At 54.9% G+C, this 23,211-nt stretch overlaps 1 protein-coding gene across 1 annotated transcript; it reads right to left on the bottom strand.

Annotated features, from left to right (window-relative positions):
• Positions 1-19,623: 19,623 nt before the first annotated feature.
• LOC121459886 (alpha-2C adrenergic receptor) lies at positions 19,624-22,669 on the bottom strand. The gene has a single exon (XM_041669965.1). The coding sequence runs from the start codon at positions 21,492-21,494 to the stop codon at positions 20,118-20,120; it is 1,377 nt and encodes a 458-aa protein (XP_041525899.1). The 5' UTR covers positions 21,495-22,669; the 3' UTR covers positions 19,624-20,117.
• Positions 22,670-23,211: the final 542 nt, after the last annotated feature.

The following is a 23,211-nucleotide window of genomic DNA, read 5'->3' as shown; positions in this document are numbered from 1 at the left end:
TTTCTGTCACATTCTGTTCATTTTCCTGGCTGGCACTGGTAGGGTTGAAGGCTGGAGGCTGCCTCTCGTCTCATACAATTGGATGACCCATTGGGGGCCCATCTGTGAACAGGCAGCTTCTGTTGACGTTCTGATGGGAACACCTGGACCTGGACAACTCCTTACAGTCATGTAAGAAGCGTAGCGGTGTTTTCTTCCCAGTCTGTGTCTCCAAGAGCTGGCTGCGGGGAATGAGGTCTCTCTCATGGGGCCAGATGCCCACTTGACTTGGACAATCCCCTGAGGTTAAAAGAAAGCCTACTGAATGCAGAAGAGGGGCAGAGGTCAGGGACTGCCCCCTGGAGATCAGCAAAAAATGAACCTTCAGCACCACCTTCGAGGACAGCTCCCGCCAGCTTTCTGTCCCTGTAGCCCTCTTGCAACCTGCGGAGGCCTCCCGTTGAGCCCTCCCTCCAGTACCCCTCCCATCACCACAAAGAGCCACTGTCCCTGCCCCTTGGTGATAAGGGAAGTCTTGGCTGAAATGGGGAGACAGCATTAGCAGGTTATCTGGACTCTGGGCCTCTGGAAGTGCTCTTTCACACCCAGGAGAGGTGTCAGCAAGCTGGACAGAAGTGCGAGATCAGGGGTGTTCCCGGGAAACAGAACAGCAAGACTACAGCAGGACATTTGGCGTGATGTGCAGAGGGCCTTGGGTAGGCAGTACTGACCACTGGTCTGGAATCATGTGGTAACAGAGATCAAAGAGGGCTTGGAGGAGGCTCAGAAATAAGAACTCAGGAAGGAGAGCACAGGGTGTGGGCCGGGAGGAAGGAGGTGATCCATGTCCATCAGAAGAGGGGCTGAGCATGTGGAGGGGCACCTGATGGGGGAGGCCACTTTCTTGCCTGACAGAGCCAGGAGGGCAGAGGAGCGATGCCAGCTAGTGAGGAGTGTCAGACAGATACACCAAGGAACAGGCAGGAAAATGTGGACCGAGCAGAGGGACACAGGCTGGGGAAGCAGAAACAAGGGATAGGTTAGCAAGGGGCCTAGCACAGCTGATGAAACCCCAGTGGGGCCCTCGGTCTAGAATCACAGCAGAAGCTTGGGTGTGTCATCAGTGGGCTTTTCCCAGGTCTGAACCAGGTTTAGATGGACGGGGACACAGGCTGGAGAGTCAGGAATCATGGTCACAGACGGGCAGTTGTGGGGCAGAGTGAGACTAGCAGAAGAGGAGAGGAGACTATGGCGGTGGAGTAGAGCCAGGAAGGGAGGAGGAAGGATAGGTTGCTGCTCTGCCTTCCAGGGGTTCCTCTTCCCTTGGGAAACCAGGCTTTCAGAGCTGAGATACAGAAAAATGGGGAGAGAAGAGGGTGAGGTGCTCTCTGTAGGTAGACAGAGTGTCCTGTCTGTCCTGTCAGAGATACATGTGCATGTGCATACGTGTGTGTGTGTATGTGTGTAGATGTTAAGTGGAGCCAATTAGCAGGGGTGTGCACATGGAGAGAGAGCAAGAGGATGGAGGGACCCAGGCCTGGTGCTTGGTATCACGTAGCCCTGCCCTCCAGAAGCCTATGGAGCAACTAAGCTCCCAGGCACAATGGCTTGGTCAGATGGTGGCCAGGTCAAACGCTGCAGTGGCTGGGATGAGGTTGAGCACCTGTTTCCATTAGGAAGATGCTATTCCTGGGTAGAAGTGCTAAGGGGCAGTAGCAGATGACAGTCCCACATCTTCCCTGTACCGCTGTCTCTCTCTCCAGTCACCGCTAACCCTAAGAAGGCAAAGCTGGTCTGGTCCAGTCAGATTAGTGATATCCAAAATCATAAAAGCTGACCTGAGGTCTGGAGCCAGTCAGAGCAACTTCAGGACCAGAAAGCCTCCTGTGTGCTGGCTAGGAATGGGGAATACATCTGTCTGCCATTTGCTCCCCAGGCAAGGTACCAGGGGAAGGGACCCAGCAGTGATGTGAGATCCGGACTGCAGAAGGTCACTGGACAGAAGGGATCTTGTCCTCATTTTTTGCTGGTAAGGGGAGGGTTTGTTTGGTTACATATTCTAAATCACAGTTTGCTGAGAAAAACCAAGGCAAGAACTCAAACAGGGTGGGAAACTGGAGGCAGGAGCTGATGCAGAGGCTGCTTAATGATGTGTTCTTTATGACTTCCTCAGCTTTCTTTCTTTCTTTCTTTTGTTTATTTATTGTTTTGTTTTTACATCCCAACCCAAGTTCCTTTTTGTCCCCTCCCTTCTTGTCCTCATTTTGATTCTTGATTTGTATTTCCATTTTCTTTCCTCTCACTCAGAACCATGTGGACTTCCATGCAGATCTGCAGACTTCCACTCCCTGCATGGTGACCAGATTCAACAGTGCCATCAACACTGGGAAACTGCCACAAGCATCAGCTGCTTGGATGTAGGTTGGGAGGAGGCAGAGGGTGGAATGTACCCAAGGCTGGGCATTGGCAAGGAGTCTGGGAGAGGCTACCAGGGTTCCTGAGCAGCTTCTACAATGGCAATGTAGTGCCATCAAGGACCTGGGTGGGTGGGGGGGACGACAATCTTCTGTAATACTCAAGCCTGAGAACTGAGTAGGGCACATGCAGCCATGATGTAGATGGTGATAGGAAGGCTTGAGCCAATTGGGAGCTCTCAGGGGATAAGTCCATGAGGGTGAGAGATCAGTAAGGCAGCATGGGGTGGGGAGCAGCCTGTGCCCCCAAGAGCAGGCCGCAGAACCTAGAGTCACAATGGGCATGAGGAAAGGCTGATCAGATCCAAGAGAAAGCAGCCCTGTAGGCAGGCTGGGACTGAGAGGTTCTTGTGAGCCTGACCCAGGAAAACCTGTAAGTCTGGGGTTCAGGAGGTAGGATGAAGTCAGCAAGAATCCTAGAAGCATAGTTGAGCTGGGAGCCTGGGTTCACAGGGAGCTGGGTCAGTGTTATGGGCCACTGTATCAAGTTACCACAGACTGCCTTCCCACAGCAGAAGCTCACTCTCATTGCTTCATAAACTAGCAGTCTGAAATCCAAGCAGAGCAGGCCTGCTTGCTCAGAGCCTCCAGGGAGACACCTCCGGCCTCCAGCTTCCAGCTCATGCTGTCCTCATCTTAAAGTTGAGTCCTTCCAGTCGCTGCTATCTCAGTGTGACCATCTTCCTTTTGTCTGTCTTTATCTGTCCTGCTCCTTCCTTTGGGACACCAGACACTGAACGTCAGGCCAGCCTGCTCTAGTGTGTTATCTTGTATACTCTACTTCTGGAGAGGGACTGCTTTCACGTCAGGTCACACAGACACAGAAGTCACCATTCAGCTCGTGACCGGGACAGAAGTGAACGGAAGTGGCCTAGCAGGGTGGGAAGACAGAACAGACAGGCCAAGCTGCTCCCCCATAACCCCTCCTAGCTGAGCGCCAGCACACCGCCAGCAATGCCTCATCTCACCAGCGCTGGGAGCATGGCCAGTCACACTGCAACCTGGAAAACCCAGCCCTGTCATGGACTTGACAATAAACCCCCAACAGAGTCAAGGACACATTGGGAACTCCAAGCGCCCTGCTCTCCCGTGTGGCAGGACCAGCACACTACAGGGTATACACTAGATGAGGCTATGGTATCACCTACAGGGCTGTAGAGGAACCTTCCCTGAGCCCAGGAGGGACCCATGGGACCAGTGGGAGCCAGACAAAGCTGTCTCATGTTTTCCCTGCCCCCATCCTCATCCCTTTTGATTCCTCTTGGACACGGCATTGTGTCACCTGCCCCTTGGGAAGCAAAGCCCACATTTGACCACATCTATCTAGTTTAGAGGAACCTCTGTCCTTCCTGCTGAAGTTTCGGGTACCTGAACTGTGTGGCCAAGACACCTCCATCCTTAATTTACTTTCACAGGCCACCATGATCCTCCCATGCTATGCCCATAGCCAGGGGCTCCCCTAGGCTCCTCTCTCTGTGTCCTGCCCTCCCTCTCTCCAAGCTCCTGACACTTGGAAGCCTCCTTGAGTCCCACACAGAGTTCAAGCTGCTTCTCTTCAGAACTTGCCACCAGCAGATACACTGTGGTTCCATCTTGCCCCTGGTGTGACCTTGGGGCAGGACTCTCGAGGCTCTGTCCTGGAGATACTGTGAGGTGAAATTGTGACAGAATGTGTCCCCTCAAACTGCACACATACCCTCCCAAACTCAGAGTGAATCTGGTACCCTTTAGCAGACAAGCAGGTAAGCAGAGGGTGAGCTGGGATACAAAGCTATGAAGAGAATGCATTGCCCATCTTAAGTAGAAGCCGATGTAAAAGGCCACAGAACATTCTGGAAAGGGCAAGCAACAGAGGCAATAAAAAGGTGAGAGGTGGAGGAGCAGATGAATAAATGAACAGAAGATTTGGGGCAATGACACCATTCTGTATGATACTGGAAAGGTAGACTCATGTCACTAAACCCACAGTGCACTCAACGTAAGAGCAGATCCTAGTGGAAATGAAATCATGGACTTTCTATGTTAATTGCATGTCAGTGTGGCTCATCACTCACAGCCCATATAGTCTCAAGGCCCAGAGGTTAATAGAATCTCTCAGAGGGTCTTCCCGGGGGCACAACATACTGTCTGCTCCTTTCTTTCCATGAACATAAACTTCCATATGGGATAACGCACAAGTTGAAAAGAAATGCAGAGGCCCCTGTTGAACCAGGAGGTTTGTGCTGCTTTGAGAACAACCCTTTTGGGGTATCCAGGCTGAAGGTGGCTGAGATAGCATCGTCAGAATGGACCAGTGGCCCCAACTGCATTGTCTCCACTGGCCCAGCCTTCCTGCCTGTCGGTCAGAGATCCAGCTGTCCTCTGAGTGTGTGTGGGCTGCACCCTGGTGTGGATAGCATAAACTCTTGGAGACTGGCCAGGAAGCTTCACCTGCACACTCTGTAGACACTTGTAGGAGGCCAGCCTGTCCCCATGGTTCTCTTACCCACTGTGCCTGGGGTGAGTGAGCTGTCTACAGTGGGGTGCCTCCATCCTCTGTAGAGAGCAGCAAAGAGCTCCAAGGCGGTTCCTGAGCCCCTTTCTGGTCCCATCTGTCTCCCACCAGTTCTCCTTCTGCTTAGACTTCCAGAAATCCACTCCCCAGACAGGCGGCTGGCACATGGAGTGCCTTGGTCGAAAGGAGCCAGGCAAGGATGAGGAGCTGCACAGCTGGGCGTTCATCTTGAACCCAGACTGGCTGGGAATCCTATCACGCCAGGTTGTCTGGGTGAATACACTCCATGATACCTGGGCAGAGAGGTCCAGGACACCTGGGTGGAGGTGCTCCATGACACCTGGTCAGAGGGGTCTAGGACACCTGGGTGGAGGGGACTAGGACACCTGGGTGGAGGGGGTCTAGGACACCTGAGTGGAGGGGACTAAGACACCTGGGTGGAGGGGGTCCAGGACACCTGAGTGGAGAGGTCTAGGACACCTCGGTGGAGGGTCTAGAACACCTGGGTGGAGGGGACTAGGACACCTGGATGGAGGGGACTAGAACACCTGGGTGGAGGGGACTAGGACACCTGGGTGGAGGGGGGTCTAAGACACCTGGGTTGAGGGTCTAGAACACCTGAGTGGAGGGGACTAGGACACCTGGGTGGAGGGGTCTAAGACACCTGGGTGGAGGGTCTAGAACACCTGGGTGGAGGGGTCTAGGACACCTGGGTGGAGGGTCTAGGACACCTGGGTGGAGGGGACTAGGACACCTGGGTGGAGGGTCTAGGACACCTGGGTGGAGGAGACTAGGACACCTGGGTGGAGGGGGGTCTAGGACACCTGGGTGGAGGGGACTAGGACACCTGGGTGGAGGGGACTAGGACACCTGGGTGGAGGGGACTAGGACACCTGGGTGGAGGGTCTAGGACACCTGGGTGGAGGGGACTAGGACACCTGGGCGGAGGGTCTAGGACACCTGGGTGGAGGGTCTAGAACACCTGGGTGGAGGGGACTAGGACACCTGGGCGGAGGGTCTAGGACACCTGGGTGGAGGAGACTAGGACACCTGGGTGGAGGGGGGTCTAGGACATCTGGGTGGAGGGGACTAGGACACCTGGGTGGAGGGGACTAGGACACCTGGGTGGAGGGTCTAGGACACCTGGGTGGAGGAGACTAGGACACCTGGGTGGAGGGGACTAGGACACCTGGGTGGAGGGGACTAGGACACCTGGGTGGAGGGGACTAGGACACCTGGGTGGAGGGGTTCCAGGACACCTGGGTAGAGGGTCTAGGACACCTGGGTGGAAGGGTCCAGGACACCTGTGTGGAGAGTGTAGGACATCTGGGTGGAGGACTAGGATACCTGGGCAGAGGCGTCTAGGAAACCTGTGTGGAGGGGTTCTAGGACATCTGTGTGGAGGGGACTAGGACACCTAGATGGAGGGACTCTAGGCTACCTACAATTACTCTGAACTCTAGACCTTAATTCTGAAAGCCTTTTTGGGGTCTGAGGTACTTGGCCTGGGTTCCAGGGCCTCTGTTCTCCCTCAAGGAGAGAGCCAGTCACCCCAGCAAAAGTATCAAGCAAGTGGCCCACAGATTTCAGAATCCTTGTCACCTTCTTGCCAGTCAGCTCTGGACTCTCCTCAACTATTTACCTTAATGCTAAGTGGCCTACAACTCTTCCCCTCCTTTCTCATCACATCCCTCCTTCCTCCCAGAGTCTGGTTACTAGAGCACAGACAGGTGCTCGCTGCCCATCTGCAGCCCAATGCCCAGCACAACTCACAACATTCTAGGAGACGACCGAGAATGAAATCAGCCTCTGAGCAAGGGCCAGTGCCTCTGAGGTTCATCAGGATGTGCATTCCAGCTGGGTAGCCTGAGGTGGACGTCACAACAGGGCCCAGCAAGTGAGGCAGAGTGGACCCAGTCAGGCCCAAGTAGCTGGGCATCAGATCCTGGTCTCCCTCCTTCTCTAGGATTGGCTTTTCCATTTCTGCAGAAGGTTTGCCTATCTCTGACTCTGATACAGCCTTCTGTAGCTGCTGCAGACTTTTCTAGAACAGTTCAGAGCTAAGACAGCAACAGAGCAGTCATAGAGACAGCATCTCAGTCTACAGAACCTTCCAGAGTCTGCATAAGACTAGCTCCTCAGAGGGACACTTGGGACCTGCGTCTCAACCCTCTAAGAACACAGATTCCAGGACTGGTACTCCTCAGCGCCATCCCCCACAGCACCCTTTGCCAAGGTTTGCTAGAAATCTCAAAGGTCAGCTGTTCTTGTATTTCCAGAGCCTATTGATTTTGTCTGGGCTGCTAAAGCATCAGCAACGCTCTTACTGTTCATTTCTGTGGCTGCAATGGAATCCATGAGGAGGCACAATTTCTGCCCCCATCTATGAGGTCCTGTAAGCCAACCTTGGGGCCAGTGCGGCCATTGCTCCTGCCGCGTACATCTGCCTTCTCCAATTTGCCTCCTGTACTCAATGGGAGCTTTAACCAAAACACTCCCTCGTCCTTTCCCTACACTGCTGTCTGCTTGCCTTGCTTCTCAATGATGGCAGGAAGGCACCTGCCCCGTCTGACGTCTTCCCACTCACAGGGCCCACTCAGCTTCCTGCAATCAGAGGTGATTTGCAGTAGCCCAGGGGCCACCTGGCAATGGATCTGGGCTAAGAGGGCAGAACTGCAGGAGAGAAGATAAGAGGCTAGTGCTCCAGCAGCCCTGAGGACCATCATGGCTTTACTTACTTATTCCTGCACATGCCCAGTCCACAGAGGAAGCACCGCGCTGGGCAGCCCATTCTCTACAGCCTTGGACTCATTCCCATGTCTGAGGAAGGTTAGGTCTGTACTCCTAGGGCCCCAGATAGGGATCATGGTCTCAGCCTGTATCATGAAATGTTTCCTTGACAACTGGATGGGTCCTCACCTGCCCCTCACGTTCACATCTCAGATTTGTTACAACTACGCCAAAGCAGGGAGCTTCTGGGCTGCTATCGCTGGCACACAGGCCTGTTCTCTGAAAGGCAGCCCCTGCCACCAGTTAGGGCCTAGCAGAGCAAGCATTCACTGTCTGGGCAAATGGACACAGTTCCAACCCATATTCCTCTTCAGTCTCTGAAGCAAGTCCTGCAAGAGAGAGGGGATGCACTGGGAAATGGTGAACACCCTGTCACCAGGGCCATTCAAGAGAGCCTGGATGTCCATTAGTGTGAGCTCTGAAGGAAGAAGATAAGATGAAACCAACACAGATGTCAACTTCTTAAAAAGTTCCTCTTAGGGATCTGGAGAGGTGGCTTGGTGGTTTAGAAAGGGCAAACTGCTCTTGCAGAGGCCCCAAATCAGATTCGCAGCACCCACACTGGGTTGCTTACAACTGGCTGTAACTCCAGCTTCAGGAATATCTGACTTCCTCTTCTGCCCCCTGTGGTCAGTACACTCTCACACACAAACCCATACACAGACGTGCTCACCTAAACATAATTAAAAAATAAAAATAAATCCTTCTCCAAAAAGTTCCTTCTCAGCTCAAAACAGCAACAAAAAAATTCCCGTGTCTGGCACCTTGAGTTCCATCAGAGCTGAGAGCTGGTGAGATTTAACTTCGCAAACCGACCAACCATCACCCGCCTCCCTCCCGGTGTGCACCTTCTTGCAGAGCTCAAAATGAAAACTGTTCATTAGAGCGACAGGTTTACTGGCGTGCGGTGGGGACTGTGTGGGACTCTTTCCCCCTGAGGAGGAGAAATCACAGATCTGAGGAGCAAGAGCCCTTGCAGGGCCTGCATCTCAGAGGGAACAGCTAGGGGACAAGTTTTATTTGGGGATTTTTTTTCCTCCCTGTGTCAGAAACGCAGGAGAAATGGCTCCAATGATCATGGCTGCTATGCTTTAATGGCCCCACCAGGATGCAGCATTTGAAATTGCTCCCATTGCTTAGAGCTCAGGGTTGTTGCAGGGAGCCAGATGTCTCCAAGAACTGGGTGTTTGCAGCCTAGCTTGGGGTCTGGTGCCATGTGGCCTTGAGGGTCCTAAATTGTGGACAGTGGGGGTCTCTGATGGGCCTTGTGCTCAGGAGACTTGTCCAGAGCCAAGCAGAGCCCCAGTCTAATGGATAAAAATGAGTATATGGCCCATCCTTGAAAAAAGCCAGTTGAGAAGGAACAGAGCTGGATTTGGGGCCTCAGTTACCTGGACAGAGGGACAGCATTGCCTAGAAGCCATCCGGCATGGACTGAGGAAGAACCTTCTGGATCTTCTGAAGTCATTGAACAGATATGGTTGTTCCATATCTCCATCCAAAATCAGCCCCTCGGAGCAGCCCTCTCTCGAAGCCCTGATGCTTTATCTTCACGGATGACGGAATGAAGCAGAGCCGCCGAGGGACAGAAGTGCAGACCTCTGGCCTGGACAGTACTAAGCCCGGGCAGCAGGAAGAGAGTCCCCTGGAGGGCAATGATACCAGAAGCCGCAAGAAACACGGACCTAGGCAGAAACCACAGCTTCCTGGAAGTCAGGGCTCCAGATTGACGAAAGAATGCATATTGCTTACTCTCTGGAGCTCTGGACCTGACTCCCTGGTGCAGAGCTATCTTCTTTCCTACCCTGAGAGAAGTAACCCACTTCTCTCCCTGCTTCTTAGCCTATCGGCTTGGGTGTGATCTCAGCTGGGCCCCTTTTTATTGAGTGCTGGACTGTAATTCTGAGCTACAGCTGGTCGCCTTCCAGAAGTGGGAAGTGGGGGGACACAGGCATACCCGACACAAGTGTACCCCTCCTGCCCCAGTTTTCCTATCTTGGGGTGCTGCATGTTGGGACCAGACGCAGTCGTTGAGAATCTTGGGTTCATGATGTTATTCAGTGATCTCCCCTACCACAGAGTGCATATACCTTCTCGGCTCTGACAAATGCATCCAACAAGCAGCGAATTCCCAGGACCCATCAAGTTCAGAAGCATGAGAGGAAACAGCAAAAGGCTGTCATTCAGCTACTCACATCAACAGCTTACAAGTTCAGCTTGCAGAGTCCTTACCCGAGAGAGGGCTCAGAGAAGGGATAGGACAGAAGGAAGTGGCTGTGGGCTTCCAGAGTAGCACCTACTTGGTGGTTCCTCTAGGTTGAACCTGGCTTGACAAGTGGCTGAGAGAATTTATTGATGTCTGCCTTTAAAGAGAAAAGGGACAGAGAGGGAGAGGGGCATGAGAGAGAGAGAGAGAGAGAGAGAGAGAGAGAGAGAGAGAGAGACTTATGCCTTTGCTGTTTCATAACTGCCTCAGCTCAGAGATGTTCATGTCAAACAGTACATTTGGGGTGACATATTGGGGTTTCCTTCCACTCTCTCCTCCACTAGCCCTGAATGCACATATGAGGTCTCTAGTGTTTGCTGCCTGTGACTGGCACTGAAGTCTTCGGTCCAGTCTGAAAACCAGTTACATGTTCACTGCATGGTCAGATCCTGACAGAGGAGGCCCGGCATACTGCTCAGAGTGAGGACAGGCAGATAGCCTCTTTCCTCCTTCCCTGTCCTCCTGGCCAGGAGCAGTCTCTCGTCTACAGAGGCTCAAGAGGTCCCTAGCTACTATGCATGCCTAGCTGTCATCTCAATGCAGAATAGTATATTCATCAGGGCCATGTGCAGATTGGCGGCGGCGGGGGTGGCGGGGGGAGGCTGGATCCTGGGGATTTGGTTCCCATCTCAGCCTCCATGGACGGTAAGGTGCTCTCTGAGCTCAGCAAGGGTGTGCCAGAAGAGGCCTGCTCTGCCCCACAGACACTCAAGACAGAGCTGCTGGGGGGAGGATTCTGCAGATTGGGAGAGCAGGACTAGGTGATCCGTCCCCAGGACAGGACAGTCTGTATTGTTCTAGGCTCCATGATGGGTGGGGACCCTTAGAGACTGTAGAGCAGTTGGGACCATGGCACAACAAGGCACCTTGGTTCTCTGGGAGCAGAAAGGAAGCTCATGGTATTGCCAGTTCTCCTGGCCCCAAGCGCTCTCCTCTTGCCAGTCCTCCTGGCCCCAAGTGCTCTCCTCTCTAGCACGCTGATGGTAGATAACAGAGCGCCTGGACTGTCTAGTAGTTTTCCATCATTACAGAGCAGATGACAGGCCTCTGGGGAGACCAGGTCAGGTTGAGAGGATCCCTCCTCAGCTGTAAGCAATGAGAATGAGGCACTTTTCCAGAACCTTCTGAGTTGGATACGGGCCATTTTCTCTTACCATCTGTAAGCCCAGTGAGCAGGCCAATCAGTCACTGCCTCTAAGGGCTTATTGAGACTCTGATAAGGAACCTTGGCTAGGGCACCACACTTTAAAGCTGATAAAATTTTCCCACACCCACTACCATGAGGACACGCCCACTCTCCCGTTGGATCCCCAGAGGACCTTCACTTACAGATGGAGGCATTCAGTCATGCCAAGGGGCACATGGCAACTGTCCTTTCTGCTTGTTTGCTGTGAACCCCAAACCGCTATAAAAACTAAAATCTCCTAAGCAAAATGCCATGTAACAAAGTCAGAGATCACACAACCCTTCAGGCCAGGCTACTGCTTTTCCTGCGTGGGTGCACCTACGGCATGCTCCTCTCAGCACTGAACCGTAGCTGCTAATTTGGATGTACCAATGTTTAATCCGTTTATCAATCTATGAGTTTGGGGGCTCTTTCCAGGTCTTTTCTATTATTAATGAGGCTCTTATAAACATCAAAAGACAAAAAGCGCACCAGAAAGCCCATGAGAGTCACACATGTGGGCCGTCACGAAGCAACATTCCACATGGCTGAGCAGGCGCAAAAGGCGAATGCTTCTCCAGGGCATCCGGGCCACTTCCCTCACTTAGGAACTGTCTCTGGAAGACAGCATCCTGGCTTGGCCCTGCTACCTCAGAACACGTGACCTCCAGACCTGACTTCCTGGTGCCGAACCATCCATCTTCCTTCCCATCCTGAAAGAGGAAACCTACTTCCTCCCAAGGACATGGGGTAGGAGCCTGGAGAGAGTAGCCCCAGGAGTAGCCAGGAGTTGGGTCCCAGCGTTCGTTGTGTGGACTCGCCCACAGTATCCGGACTTCTGCCTCTGAGTGAAGCCATTTCTATTGAATGCTTCTGCCTCTCAATGGAGCCATCTCATGTCCCAGGTTCCTCCCCTGCCATGACCAAGGTTAGGGAGTATGAGCATAGGCTGTCTCTCAAAGTACCACTCCCAGGGTGTCAGCCTGCCCCTGGGATGCCACCTCCCTCACATTCATGTTTGAGAAAGGCATGCCCCTCAACTCTGAGGCAGCCTGATAGAGGGGTGTGTTCACTCATTGTCCTAATTTTCAAGTCATGTAAACCCTGCCACCCCGCAACTGGGTACCTGGGCAAGTCAGACATTCACCCTGGCTGAGCCTCCTTTTAGGAGATAAGTGGAATTAGCTCATGCTAGATGTCCCCAGTGAATGGTCGGCACCCTGGCCTCATCTCCTCCGAAGCAACCCAGAAAACCCCTGCCTCCCAACCTTGCAATATCCCCGGTCCATGTCTGGACCCTGTTCCTGGACTGGTGACTCAGGCTTGCTTCCTGGTTGTGACAGGGACATACAAGGACAGAGGAATGAACATTAGCAGAGTTAAAGAAGGCTGGGTGACAAATAGGTTGACAGATGCTTCTACCTGCAGAGGTGTGGTTGGGCAAAGGCAATAGCAGACCCTAACTAGGCTCTGTGGTCTGAAATGATGGTCGGGGGTCTTCAGTAAGGGCCAATGAGTGAGCCCGACTGCCACACACTGTGCTCCATTAGCCTTCCGCGGAGTTCGGGGAGACACCAAGGAAACCCATAACTACACTTTTTTTTAACCTCAAGAGACCAAGTCACTATGACCCAAGATGTCCCATCTCCCATGCCCAGGCGACTCTAATAGTGGTCTGCGTCCTCTCCCACCGGTCATTTGCAGGAACCTGAGCTGACTGGTCTTGAGCTCCTTGTTGCCTGTGGGCTCCCAGGTGACAGATAGGGATAGTTCCCTGGGGACAGTGTTGAGGGACACCAGTAAAAAGGAAAAGAATGACACACACAAAATTTGGACAGACTTTCTATTGTCCTAAGAATGCACCCAGGTTCCTCTGAAAACCCAAGGGTGAGATCAGGGAGGCTTTGACCCTCCTTGAAACAGGGAACTTACAGGGTACACTCCTATGAAGTTGGCTGTTTCAGCAAGTGATAAACTCCCGAGATAGGAGGGACTTGGGTTGCAGAGTGGCCTTGGCATGGAGACATCCAAGGGACCTTAGACAAGATTCTCCAAACATCAGTTTCCTTGGGTGACACTCAATCTCTAAGCTGCAGCTGTCCATATGCGCAAGCACATGTGGACACACTGGGGTGCTGGAGGCTGCCTCAGGGCAGAGCAGAAGCTCGAGAGAGTGTCCCCTCTGTGGGAACTAACTTCACAGTGGTCCTGGGCCTCCATAGCTCCTCATCGTGAGTCAGAAGATGGGTAGAAGCTCCCCTGCTTGGCTTAGCCATGAGTCTCTGTTCCGAACCCCAAGTCTGATGGCAGTTCTGGGGCAGGCCTGGACCTCTCACACATTCACAGATGGTGCTTCTGACATTTACAAAGTACCTACTGGACACAGGCCCGTTTGGAGATTGGGGTGGATGAAGTGGAGTGGGACACTAGTAACCGAGGAAGCCAATATTTTGTGCCTGAGGACATGGCCCCATCAAGATCAAGCTCTGTAACTCACAATCACCGGATTGTTGGTGACTCCAGGTCCTCACCCAAGCCTGATGCGGGACAATGTGTTTCTCTTCTTAGGTTCATTGCTGAAGGAGTGAAAACCAAAGCTTGGTGCAAGCCAGAGTCGAACCATGTTCCATCTGTGCACTGGTGGCTCCAGGAACCTGAAGTTACACTATGTGGTCAGCTGTGGCAACTTCAAAACCTATCCCCATGCTGAGTGGTAAAGGTGTTACCCTGCTCATCCCCATCCATCATCATTTGTGGTCCTGGCCCTGAAGTAGACACCTCTGCACACGCTCAAGCAAGATGAATGGCAGCCACTCTTCTGCTCTCTGCAGGCACAGCCTGGAGCCCACATGGACTGGCCTTTTCCAGTTTCCCTCTGCCAAGAGGGCAAACCCACCCTTGGCTGTCCAGCTGTGGCTGTCTAGCCAGGGTCTTTATTTAGCAATACCAAAAGTGAGATAATCACTCTATTGTTTTGCCTCCTATTGAATCCTTATGGAGGCAAACACAACAATCAATTCTGAATAACAGCTTCATTTGAACCAATTCAAAGAGGGCTGATTTTGCTTCCAATTCGATTTGCGATGGCAGCACCCAGTAGGAAACCGGTAACTGAATTATTTTTCACCACAAACATTTTGGCATTTTATATCCTGGGTGGGGTGATCTTAAAAGCTGCTTCATTGTTCGCAGTTGTTTCTAAGACGACGTGCCAAACACAGAGCGGGCTGTGTTCACATTGCCATGGGTGCCGACCTGCCGCGGCTCTCACAGAAGCACTGAGGGTCGGTCTGTGGATTAAGTCAGGGATAATGAAGCAATTGGAGTGGCATGTGGGTCCCAAGCGCTGAGCAGGCCCATGGGCCTAACCTTTAATCTAAGCGTGGTTTGATTTAGGAGTGGAGGAGACGGCCAGCCAGGGCAGCATGGGTTCTGTCCACAACTTGGATCCTTCATTTCCCCAAGCTTGTTTGCTCAGCTCACACCTGAAGCTGACAGCGGTGGCCAGGGTGGTGTGTTGAGAGAGGCAGAGTGGTGGGCATCGGGGCCATGACCAGTACCTGGCTTCCCTCTTGGAGCTCGGTTTTCATGTCTGTTAAACAGGCATTCCTGATGGGGTGTAAGAGGCAGACGCAGAGGCATGATAGGCACGGCACACAATTGCTGCCTCGTGCCTGGTCTTTGTCACTGTCGTCTTTGAGGTCCTCCTCCCTATGCTCTTGGCGAAAAGGGGAGAGTCTGGAACAGACAGCCTGGGTGGGCATCGCTATCCTAGCGCTCAGCAAGCAGGCCAGCTCCTGTGCTGCAGCCCCGGGGAGATGCTCCTTCTTAGGAATTACATTCAGTAGGAGCTGATCAAATGGGGGAGAAACCCGCCCACCAATATCTGAACAGCCGGAGGCAGCAGCCGGGCCTGCACTCAAAGCGGAAAATCCCCTGTAGCATCAGAATGGAGCAGGGCAGAGCCTGGGTCTCTTGATGCTGCAACCACTTCAGCGTTCAGCACACTGCACCGGAAGACAGGGGCAGTGGCTAGCTTAGCTTCAGAGAGCCTCTCTGGAGGTGAGGTGGGCCAGGCGGGCCCAGGTAGATGTAGGTGGGAGGATAGGCATGACATAGAATGAACACTAGTTACAGGGGCAGGAGGCAGGGTGCAACCAGAGGTACAGGGATGAGCAGAAAGGGGTTCTCCTGAGGTTGGTTTGTTCTGGGCCTTGGGAGCGAGCTGGGGAGAGACTGAAAGCTCCTTGTGCTGGCAGCCTTGGTGCCTTGGTGACCCCAGGCTCATGTTGCTATGGGAGTGTGGAGGCTACACAGCTACAAGGCCACAGTTTCAAACATGGCTGCTGACCCTCAGTGTCCCTGACTCTGACACTTAGGGTCTGTGGTTGCCGATGGAAACTGGGCTTGGAGATTGGGCTGGTGCAGTAAACTGAGCTTGGGGGTTCGCCGAGGTGCATGAAAACCCTTCCTGGGACCAGATTCTCGCAGCTGAGGAGGTCATACACTGCAGACTTCCTGGTCTCCAGGTTTTTCTTGTCAACCCCACATCAATAACCGTGTGCATATCCTGTTTCTTTTTCTCCATGGCTGCCAGGCAGCTTTGGGCCGGGTTTGTGTTCAGACCTGAGGGCGGGATGCCTTCCAACCGGCTCGCTACCCAGCATTCTATCTGCCCTGAGTGGACTGATTCCTTATCTTGACCATAATGATTCCATTGTGCCCGGGCTTTTACTGTGAGCAGCCACAAATCCTCTTGGCAGGAAAGAAATACATTTTTGGTCCCCAGGGTTCGCTTTTGGCCCAGAGTCTGCAACTGACCAGGTTTCCCAGGTTGACTTCAGAGGACTGCGCTGCACTCTACTGGAGGCGCCTTGGCCCTTTCACCCCCTCCTCTACCTTGGTGGGAGGTATACGAGGTGGGGAGGGGGAAACTGTGCCCTTATTACACCGGGTGCAGAGTGGAAGGAGGCCTAGTCACAGGTCCCTCCCAGACGGACCCTCTTTTGGTGGTGGAGACAGGCCCCCACCACTTCCTCTCTTTGTCCCTCAGTTCTAAGGACCCTACCTACCATCCATGAAATCCCCACCCCACACCCATGTACTGCCCCCAAGATACACCCAGGGATGGGGGTTAGGTATCACCAGCTAAGGTGAATATGTGGGCTGGAATATGAACAGGTGTCATGGTGCTAGTCTCAACACCGTGGGGGGTGTCATCTCCTCTGAGCCTCCTTACATATGGGACTATCACAGGTCCTGGAAGCTGGCAATTAACTGGACAAAAGGCCACAGCTGCCCAATCAGACAGGCCTGCAGGCACCGTGTATTTTGAAACAACACTGGGCTGGCCTGGACTATTTGAGCCCAGCCCAGAGATCTGATATAAAAACACAGCCACTGCCAGTGCTCCAGGAAGGGTGGCCTTCTTGCCATCAGGTGTTCCAACAACACTGGTGCCTCCCCTCCTCCGCCCTCACCCCAGGGGGCTTCAGAGATTCAAGCTGCTTGGTTGTTAAGTATTAGTAGTCCCGAGTTCTTTTGGATTCGGTCCTGAGCTGTAAGGGGATATCCGGATTATGTTTTTCCTCTCCACCGACTGAGCGTCTGCATCCAGGTTAAGTATACTCACATGTGTCCGTGTGTGCTGCAGGCTGGTGCAGGCAGGAGGACCTGAGCACCCTATACTTAGGCCAGCACCCTCCTCCACCTTGCTGGGGTGACTTCTGTATTTTGCCTGAACTCTTCTTGAGGCTGTGAAACCTCTATTGCGAGGCCCAGAGTCCCAGCTGATGTCACCCATGAAGCTGAATTTAGGGCTCAGAGTCTGGGCTCTCTGCAGTCGGTTCTTTCAGAGTAGTTTCTGCTCCTCTCCCCCACCACCCCAGGAACATGGGCCATAGTCACCTCTAGGCCTCAGTCTCCTCAACCATAGACAGAGTCTGACAACTTTGGTTTTGTAAAAGAGACCTGGAAATAGAGGAGGCCAATTAATGCCAAAACCATAGAGACCACAGCTACCACAGAAGTAGATGGAGCTGTTGGTCCACAGCTCACGGGGCCCCTCCTCCATACACTATGGGTACGTGTGCGAAAAGTCAAGGCTTATGGCATCCCAGGGACCTGTGAGCGACCCACCTCATCCTCAGATGTGAGGCACACAAGGCAACGCGTCCCTGCATGGGGTTTGTCTGTCTAACCAGCTGCTTAGCTGCCTCTCCAGAGCATCGGCTCCGAGAGCCCCCCTGGGTAGGGCACAAGCTAGAGCCTAGAACATCATTCCTGGGACTAGGAAATGAAAAAGAGTAGGGCTTGTTGACAGCCATGTTCACAGAGCTAATACCCAGGAGGCCTGGCTCTAGGCTGGCATGGCCTTTACTGCACCCAGGGCACCCAGGGCCCTTGGAGCTCACTGATGATCCAGGCATGCCAGTCTGCGTAACAGGACAGTTCTGGCTGCTAGGCCAACACATTTCTGCAAAACTCAGTCTCCCAGGGACTCAAAGCCCCCCCCCAACCCTACCCCAACACACACACCCCAGCCGAGGAAGTCTCTCTACCTCTTCAACCTGGGAGCCAGACTTTTTTTTTTTTCCCAGTCTCCTGCTATGTTTCTCCTTGCTTATCCACAACCCCAGGATCCAGTTTCCTAAAACACAATTGCCCTTTCCTACAGCTAGTCCCTGCCTGGGTCCCTTCCTCCTCTGTGGGAATCCATTCCCCACAACCTAAGGGTCGGTCAAGACCTGCCTGGAAATCTTCATTTTATGGTCGAATTTTGAGTCAGGGAACCCAAACCCTGCATGGGTGTTATGGCTAGGTGTGTGATCCCAGGCAAGTTAATCCCCTCTCTGAGCTTCATAAAATGCGCTGGTAGCAATATTTACAGAATTCAAAAAATGCTACTCTGCTCTAGACAAAGGTGTCTTGGGTTGGATTTGAGGCTACTGAGTGTAGAGAATGGGGACTGCCTCCCTATCTTATCAATAATCTGGGCTCTATCTTTGGGTGCTCTGAGATGCTGGTTCTACAGTAGCAATTATGAGGCCCTGGGCCCAGGAGGCCTTTCTGTAAGTGTATGGGAAAATCCCTGGGCACAATCTCCTCCCTAGTGGGACCGACTTGCCATTTCCAATGTATCCCCACCCCCCCAGGTTCCTGACTGGCAATCTCACAAAGCCCTCTCTTCACAGGACCAGAGAGAGCTGAGATCTCCCTGATCCACTTTAGGTAGTTGATTCTGTTCCTCGTACCACTCCAGGCTCAGTTTCCCCATTTGGGCCTGAGCCCAGAACATAGTAAGTGTGTCACCACGTGAAGTGACAGTGGAGCCTGGCACTGTGGGATGCTGTGAGGATCCACAGTGGATGAAGAGGCCAAGCAACTCTCTGTCTCTCTGTGTCTCTGTCTCTGTCTCTCTCTCTCTCTCTCTCTCTCTCTCTCTGTGTGTGTGTGTGTGTGTGTGTGTGTGTGTGTGTGTGTGTGTGTGTATGCACGCTGCAACCTCAGGTTCTTTTCTCAAGAGATGGTTTTGGCAGTTCGGGCCAGAAAGGACCTGCTCTGCTGTCTGACTTCAGGCAGGAGCTTAGGAAGGACAGGACTAATGGGGGTGGGGACACAGGAGAGATAAAGGCTAGGCAGTTCCAGCAGGGATCCTGGCAAGAGCCCTCTAGCCTACCTATCCCAGTGAGTTGGATCACAGGTATAGAGGCAACTCTCCCAGGCCATGTACAGGTCCTCACAATCTTCCTCCCAACCTACCCTAGCAACTTCCAGGACTTGCCACATGGGGTTACGAGGGAGAGTTCATGGGGTCCTGGCTTGGTGACAAGAAGTCTCTCAAAAGTATTTTATGCTGAGGACTGAGGGTTGAGCAAAAGAACAAGAGTGGGTGGCACTGGGGAGAAGTCCGTGGGGGTCTCTAGACCCTCCTCTGCTCAGTGGGCCACAATAACCTTGGCTCTGATTTAGAAGCAATACCCGGGTCCAGCTCACTCTGACCACCCAGCAACTAGGCAAAGGCTTCTGGCCATGACTCCACCCCATGTGTAAGGGAAGACTTCTTGGGACACATCTCACCCCACCTTGCCCACTTTAGGAGACAACCCAAAGAGTATGCTGTATGCCAGTGCTACACAGAGCTCTGAGGACAGACAATGCCTGGGGCAGAACACACGGGTAGAATGTGGGGAGGGCACCTCCAAGGATCCAAACTTGGAAGCAGCTTGAGGCCCTCCATTCCTTTGCCCCTTAGTCAATTACAGAAAAGAATTTTGAGTATAGACTTTGCATATGCCCCAAATATTTAAGTATTTAAAGAGACCCCCTCCCTCATGAAAGAGAGACAGAACTCAGCCTTCAGAGCACCCCTAGTATGTGCCTGTGTGGGATACTTGGAACAGTCTGGAGAGTTCCCCCACACCCTAGCTTAAAGACTGACCAATGTACCTCACACTTAGATTACAAAGGTTTATTTAGAAAATGGTTTGGTTGTTTTGGCTGTCATCGTTTTTGGCAAACAAATACTCTCAGTAACCAGAGATTGTCTGCACCCTCTCTCCTCCCCCTGATAGTCGCTTTTTAGGTCATAGGAAGTCAGTCCTTGATCACAGGGAACGCTGAGAGTTGGGGGGGGGTCCTTTCTTGCTGCAGTTGTCTGCCGTCTAAAACCCTAACTTCACAGTCACACTCCACAGAGGCTCTCTCAGGAACTGGATCCACAACCTAGCCACAGCCACTCGCTGAGATGGGAAGGCAAAGGGGTCTCCCTTTCTCCTCCCCACTCCCCGAGGCCCAGTTGTCTCTCGCCCAGCTCCTGCTGGCTACATTCCACACTGCGCCCTGAATTCCAGGCCACTCCTGGAACTCTGGAGAGGCCACCCCTGATTGGTCCCTCTGCCGGCCCGAGTTCGGAGCTGTCCAGGAGGTCAGTGCCAGGAGGCCTGAGGGTCACTGCCTGAAGCCCCTTCTCCTCCTTCGAAAGAGGATGTGCTTGAAAGAGCGCCTGAAGTCCTGATTGAAGACGGTGTAGATGACCGGATTGAGCGAACTGTTGCAGTAGCCGATCCAGAAGAAAAACTTAAAGAGCGGTTCTGGCAACTGGCAGGCCTCGCGGCAGATACCATACAGGCTGTAGCTAAAGAAGAAGGGGAACCAGCACAGTACGAACACGCCCATGACCACCGCCAACACGAAGGTGAAGCGCTTCTCGCGCGCCTGGGCCACCTTGCGGCGGCACATGCTGCTGCGCGCCCGGCGCCGGCGCGACAGAAAGAACTCGACGGAGCGCGAGCTTGCTCGTGACAGGCGCCCGCCAGGTCCTGGGGACCGAGACGCTGTCCGAGCGCCCTGCTCGGCCGCCAGCCCCGGTCCCTGTCCGTCTGCACTGCCCATGTCCCCCTCGGCTCCCTCTCTCCGCCGCCCTCCTCTGCGCAGCGCGCCCCGGCGCCTCCGCCTCTCTGCCGCGCTGCTCTCATCTGGCTCCACATCAGTGCGCGGGGGCGCGCAATGCCCGTTCTCCCCCGCTGCCTTGCCCAGCCCGTTCTCTGTGGTCGGGGACGCACCGTCGGGGCCAGAGGGGGTACGTTTCTCGCTGAGCGTACGCGTGCGCAGCTTGGCCACGCGGTAGATGCGTGCATAGACCAGGCCCATGATGAGGCAGGGCGCGAAGAAGGAGCCTATGCAGGAGGACAAGATGTACCAGGTCTCATCGTTGAGGCCGCACTGCGGGTAGGCGGCGCCGTCGGGCCGTCGGTAGAAGGAGACGAGAGGCGGGAAGGAGATGACAGCCGAGATGAGCCACACGGCCACGATGGTGGCCTTGACACGGCGTGGCGTGCGCTTCAGGTTGTACTCTACCGCCTGCGTCACCGACCAGTAGCGGTCCAGGCTTATAGCACACAAGTGAACGATGGACGAGGTGCAGAAGAGCACGTCCAGTGCCAGGTACACACCACACCACACTTGCCCGAAGTACCAGTAGGCCATGAGCTCATTGGCCAGCGAAAAGGGCATGACCAGTGTGGCCACCAGGATGTCAGCTGAGGCCAGAGACACCAGGAAGAGGTTCTGCGGGGCGCGCAGCGCTCTGCTGGTCAGCACAGCGATCACCACGAGCACGTTGCCCACCACGGTGAAAACGATGAGGAAACCCACCACGGCTGCCAGCCCCGCCACGGCACCTGCGGAGTACTGGCCCGGCGGCGGCCCCCAGTCAGTCCCCGAGACGTTGGCACCCCCGCCGCTACCCCAATCGCCCGCGTCGCTCCCGTTGGGGCCCTCAGCCGCTGCCACCGCCAGCGCCGCGGCCAGCGCTGGGGACGCCATGGTCCTCCCGCGAGCTACGCGGTCCTGCCTGGAGCCGGGGCGCAGCCGCGGCAGCTCGGGCGCCCCCCAGCCAGGGTCGGCGTCCGCATCGCCGCCTGCTCCCCCGGCGTGCCTGCTGGGGGCCGCGAAGCCCAGGAGCCGGCCCTCGGCCGTGGTGGCCCGGCGGGCGGGCGGCGCACCGGAGAGCGTGGCTGCCGGGCTCCCCGCAGCTGCCGCGCGCGTAAGTGCAGAGCTGGAGGTGCCCGGAGAGCTCGGCGACGCGGCGGTGGGGGGAAGGGGGGTAGGTCCCGGGTCCTCGCGCGGCCCCGCCCTCGGCCTGGGTTCAGTAGGAGCGCCCGGGCCGCCAGCCCACGGAGATGCGGTGTCCAAGCAGGCGCACGCTAGCTGCTCCACGGTCCGGGTTCCCGACTGGGCTGCAGGCTCCAGGAGGCAGCACGGACAATCTCCTTCCCATCCTCCTGGCTGAGGCTAGGCGAACCAGGGCGCGGGCTGCCGCTCTTCCGGGCCCCCGCGCCCAACCTCCGACTGCAACTTTACTTTGCCGGGCTCGGCGCCTACACCAGCTGTCCTCCTGCTGCTCCGGGTGCGGGCGCCCCCCGTGGTCCGCGTTCGGCCGTGCGGGCGCCGCCTCGCCCTCCCCGCTCGCGGGTGCAGCGTCTTCGCCGCCGCCGCGGTGCGCTTGGCGCAAGTGCAGCCGCTCGGGCTCGGCTTCCAACTTGAGTCCAGTTGCGCAGCGGGGAGGGTGCAACGGGGCGGGGCGGGGCGCCCCGCAGGCCCGAGCCGCCCGCCCAGGGGGAGCGGGCCGGGAGCCGGAGCCCGCGGCCGCCTGGGCGAACCTGCCGGCGGCGCCGGGGAGGAGCCCGTGGCGGCGGCGCAGGGCGCGCACTCAGCGAGGGCGCCCCCTCCAGGGCTGACTGCAGCTTGCGGGGCCCGGTTGAGCGCGGGCTGGCCTGAGCGGTGAGTTCTAGAAGCCTGCTCTTTCTAAGACCAAAGCCTCCACCTCACTCGGTTATGGTTACAAGCGGTGGAGCGCGCGGGCGCGCACACCCTCGTGCAACAAGGGGCTGGCTTGGGTTGGCGGCCGGATTGGAGAGCGAGACTGTAGCAGCCTTGCAGAGAACGCCGCACCGCCTGTGCGCAACGTTCCTGTGGAGCTTGGGGTCCCTGCTCCCTTTCTGAGACACCTCCTCAGTCGGCCTCAGTTCCCTCCTCTGCGCACCTCCCAGCGCTGCGGGATCGTGAATCATAACCGTGGTGTCAGTGGAGGCCCGGATCAGGCTCCCAAGCTCTATATCAATTGTTCAAGTTTAATCTTTATGCTGTGCGACCCTGCTTTTCAAAGCTGGAGGGGACACTCAAGATTAACGCCTTTGACAAACTCCAGACTGACTTGCCTGTGAGTGGGTTCAAGGGAGAGTGAGCAAATGTTGTGGAGATCTTGTCTGTTCATTTCACAGAAGTCCTGTCACCCGTGGCCTCAGCTGAGTGCTAGACACTGATATCTGCCGTCAGGCAGCCCTAGGTCTATGGAGACAGAGCTCTAGGGAGGAGGTGGCTAAGGGAATAAACTGGAGTTCCCAGGCTTAACATTTCCACGCTAGGACTGAAGGAGGACCATTCTCCCCATCGAGGCTGGCCAGGACCTCACCGTACACAGTCAGATAGCTGGGAAAGGGAAATCATCACGAGGACCTTGAAGCAGTGACCTATGGAGCCT

The sequence above is a fragment of the Microtus oregoni genome, unplaced genomic scaffold (genome assembly GCF_018167655.1).
Source record: "Microtus oregoni isolate MIOR12 unplaced genomic scaffold, Mior012 000019F_ref0000042, whole genome shotgun sequence".
Lineage (NCBI taxonomy): Eukaryota > Metazoa > Chordata > Mammalia > Rodentia > Cricetidae > Microtus > Microtus oregoni.
This window is presented reverse-complemented; position numbering and strand designations above follow the sequence as displayed.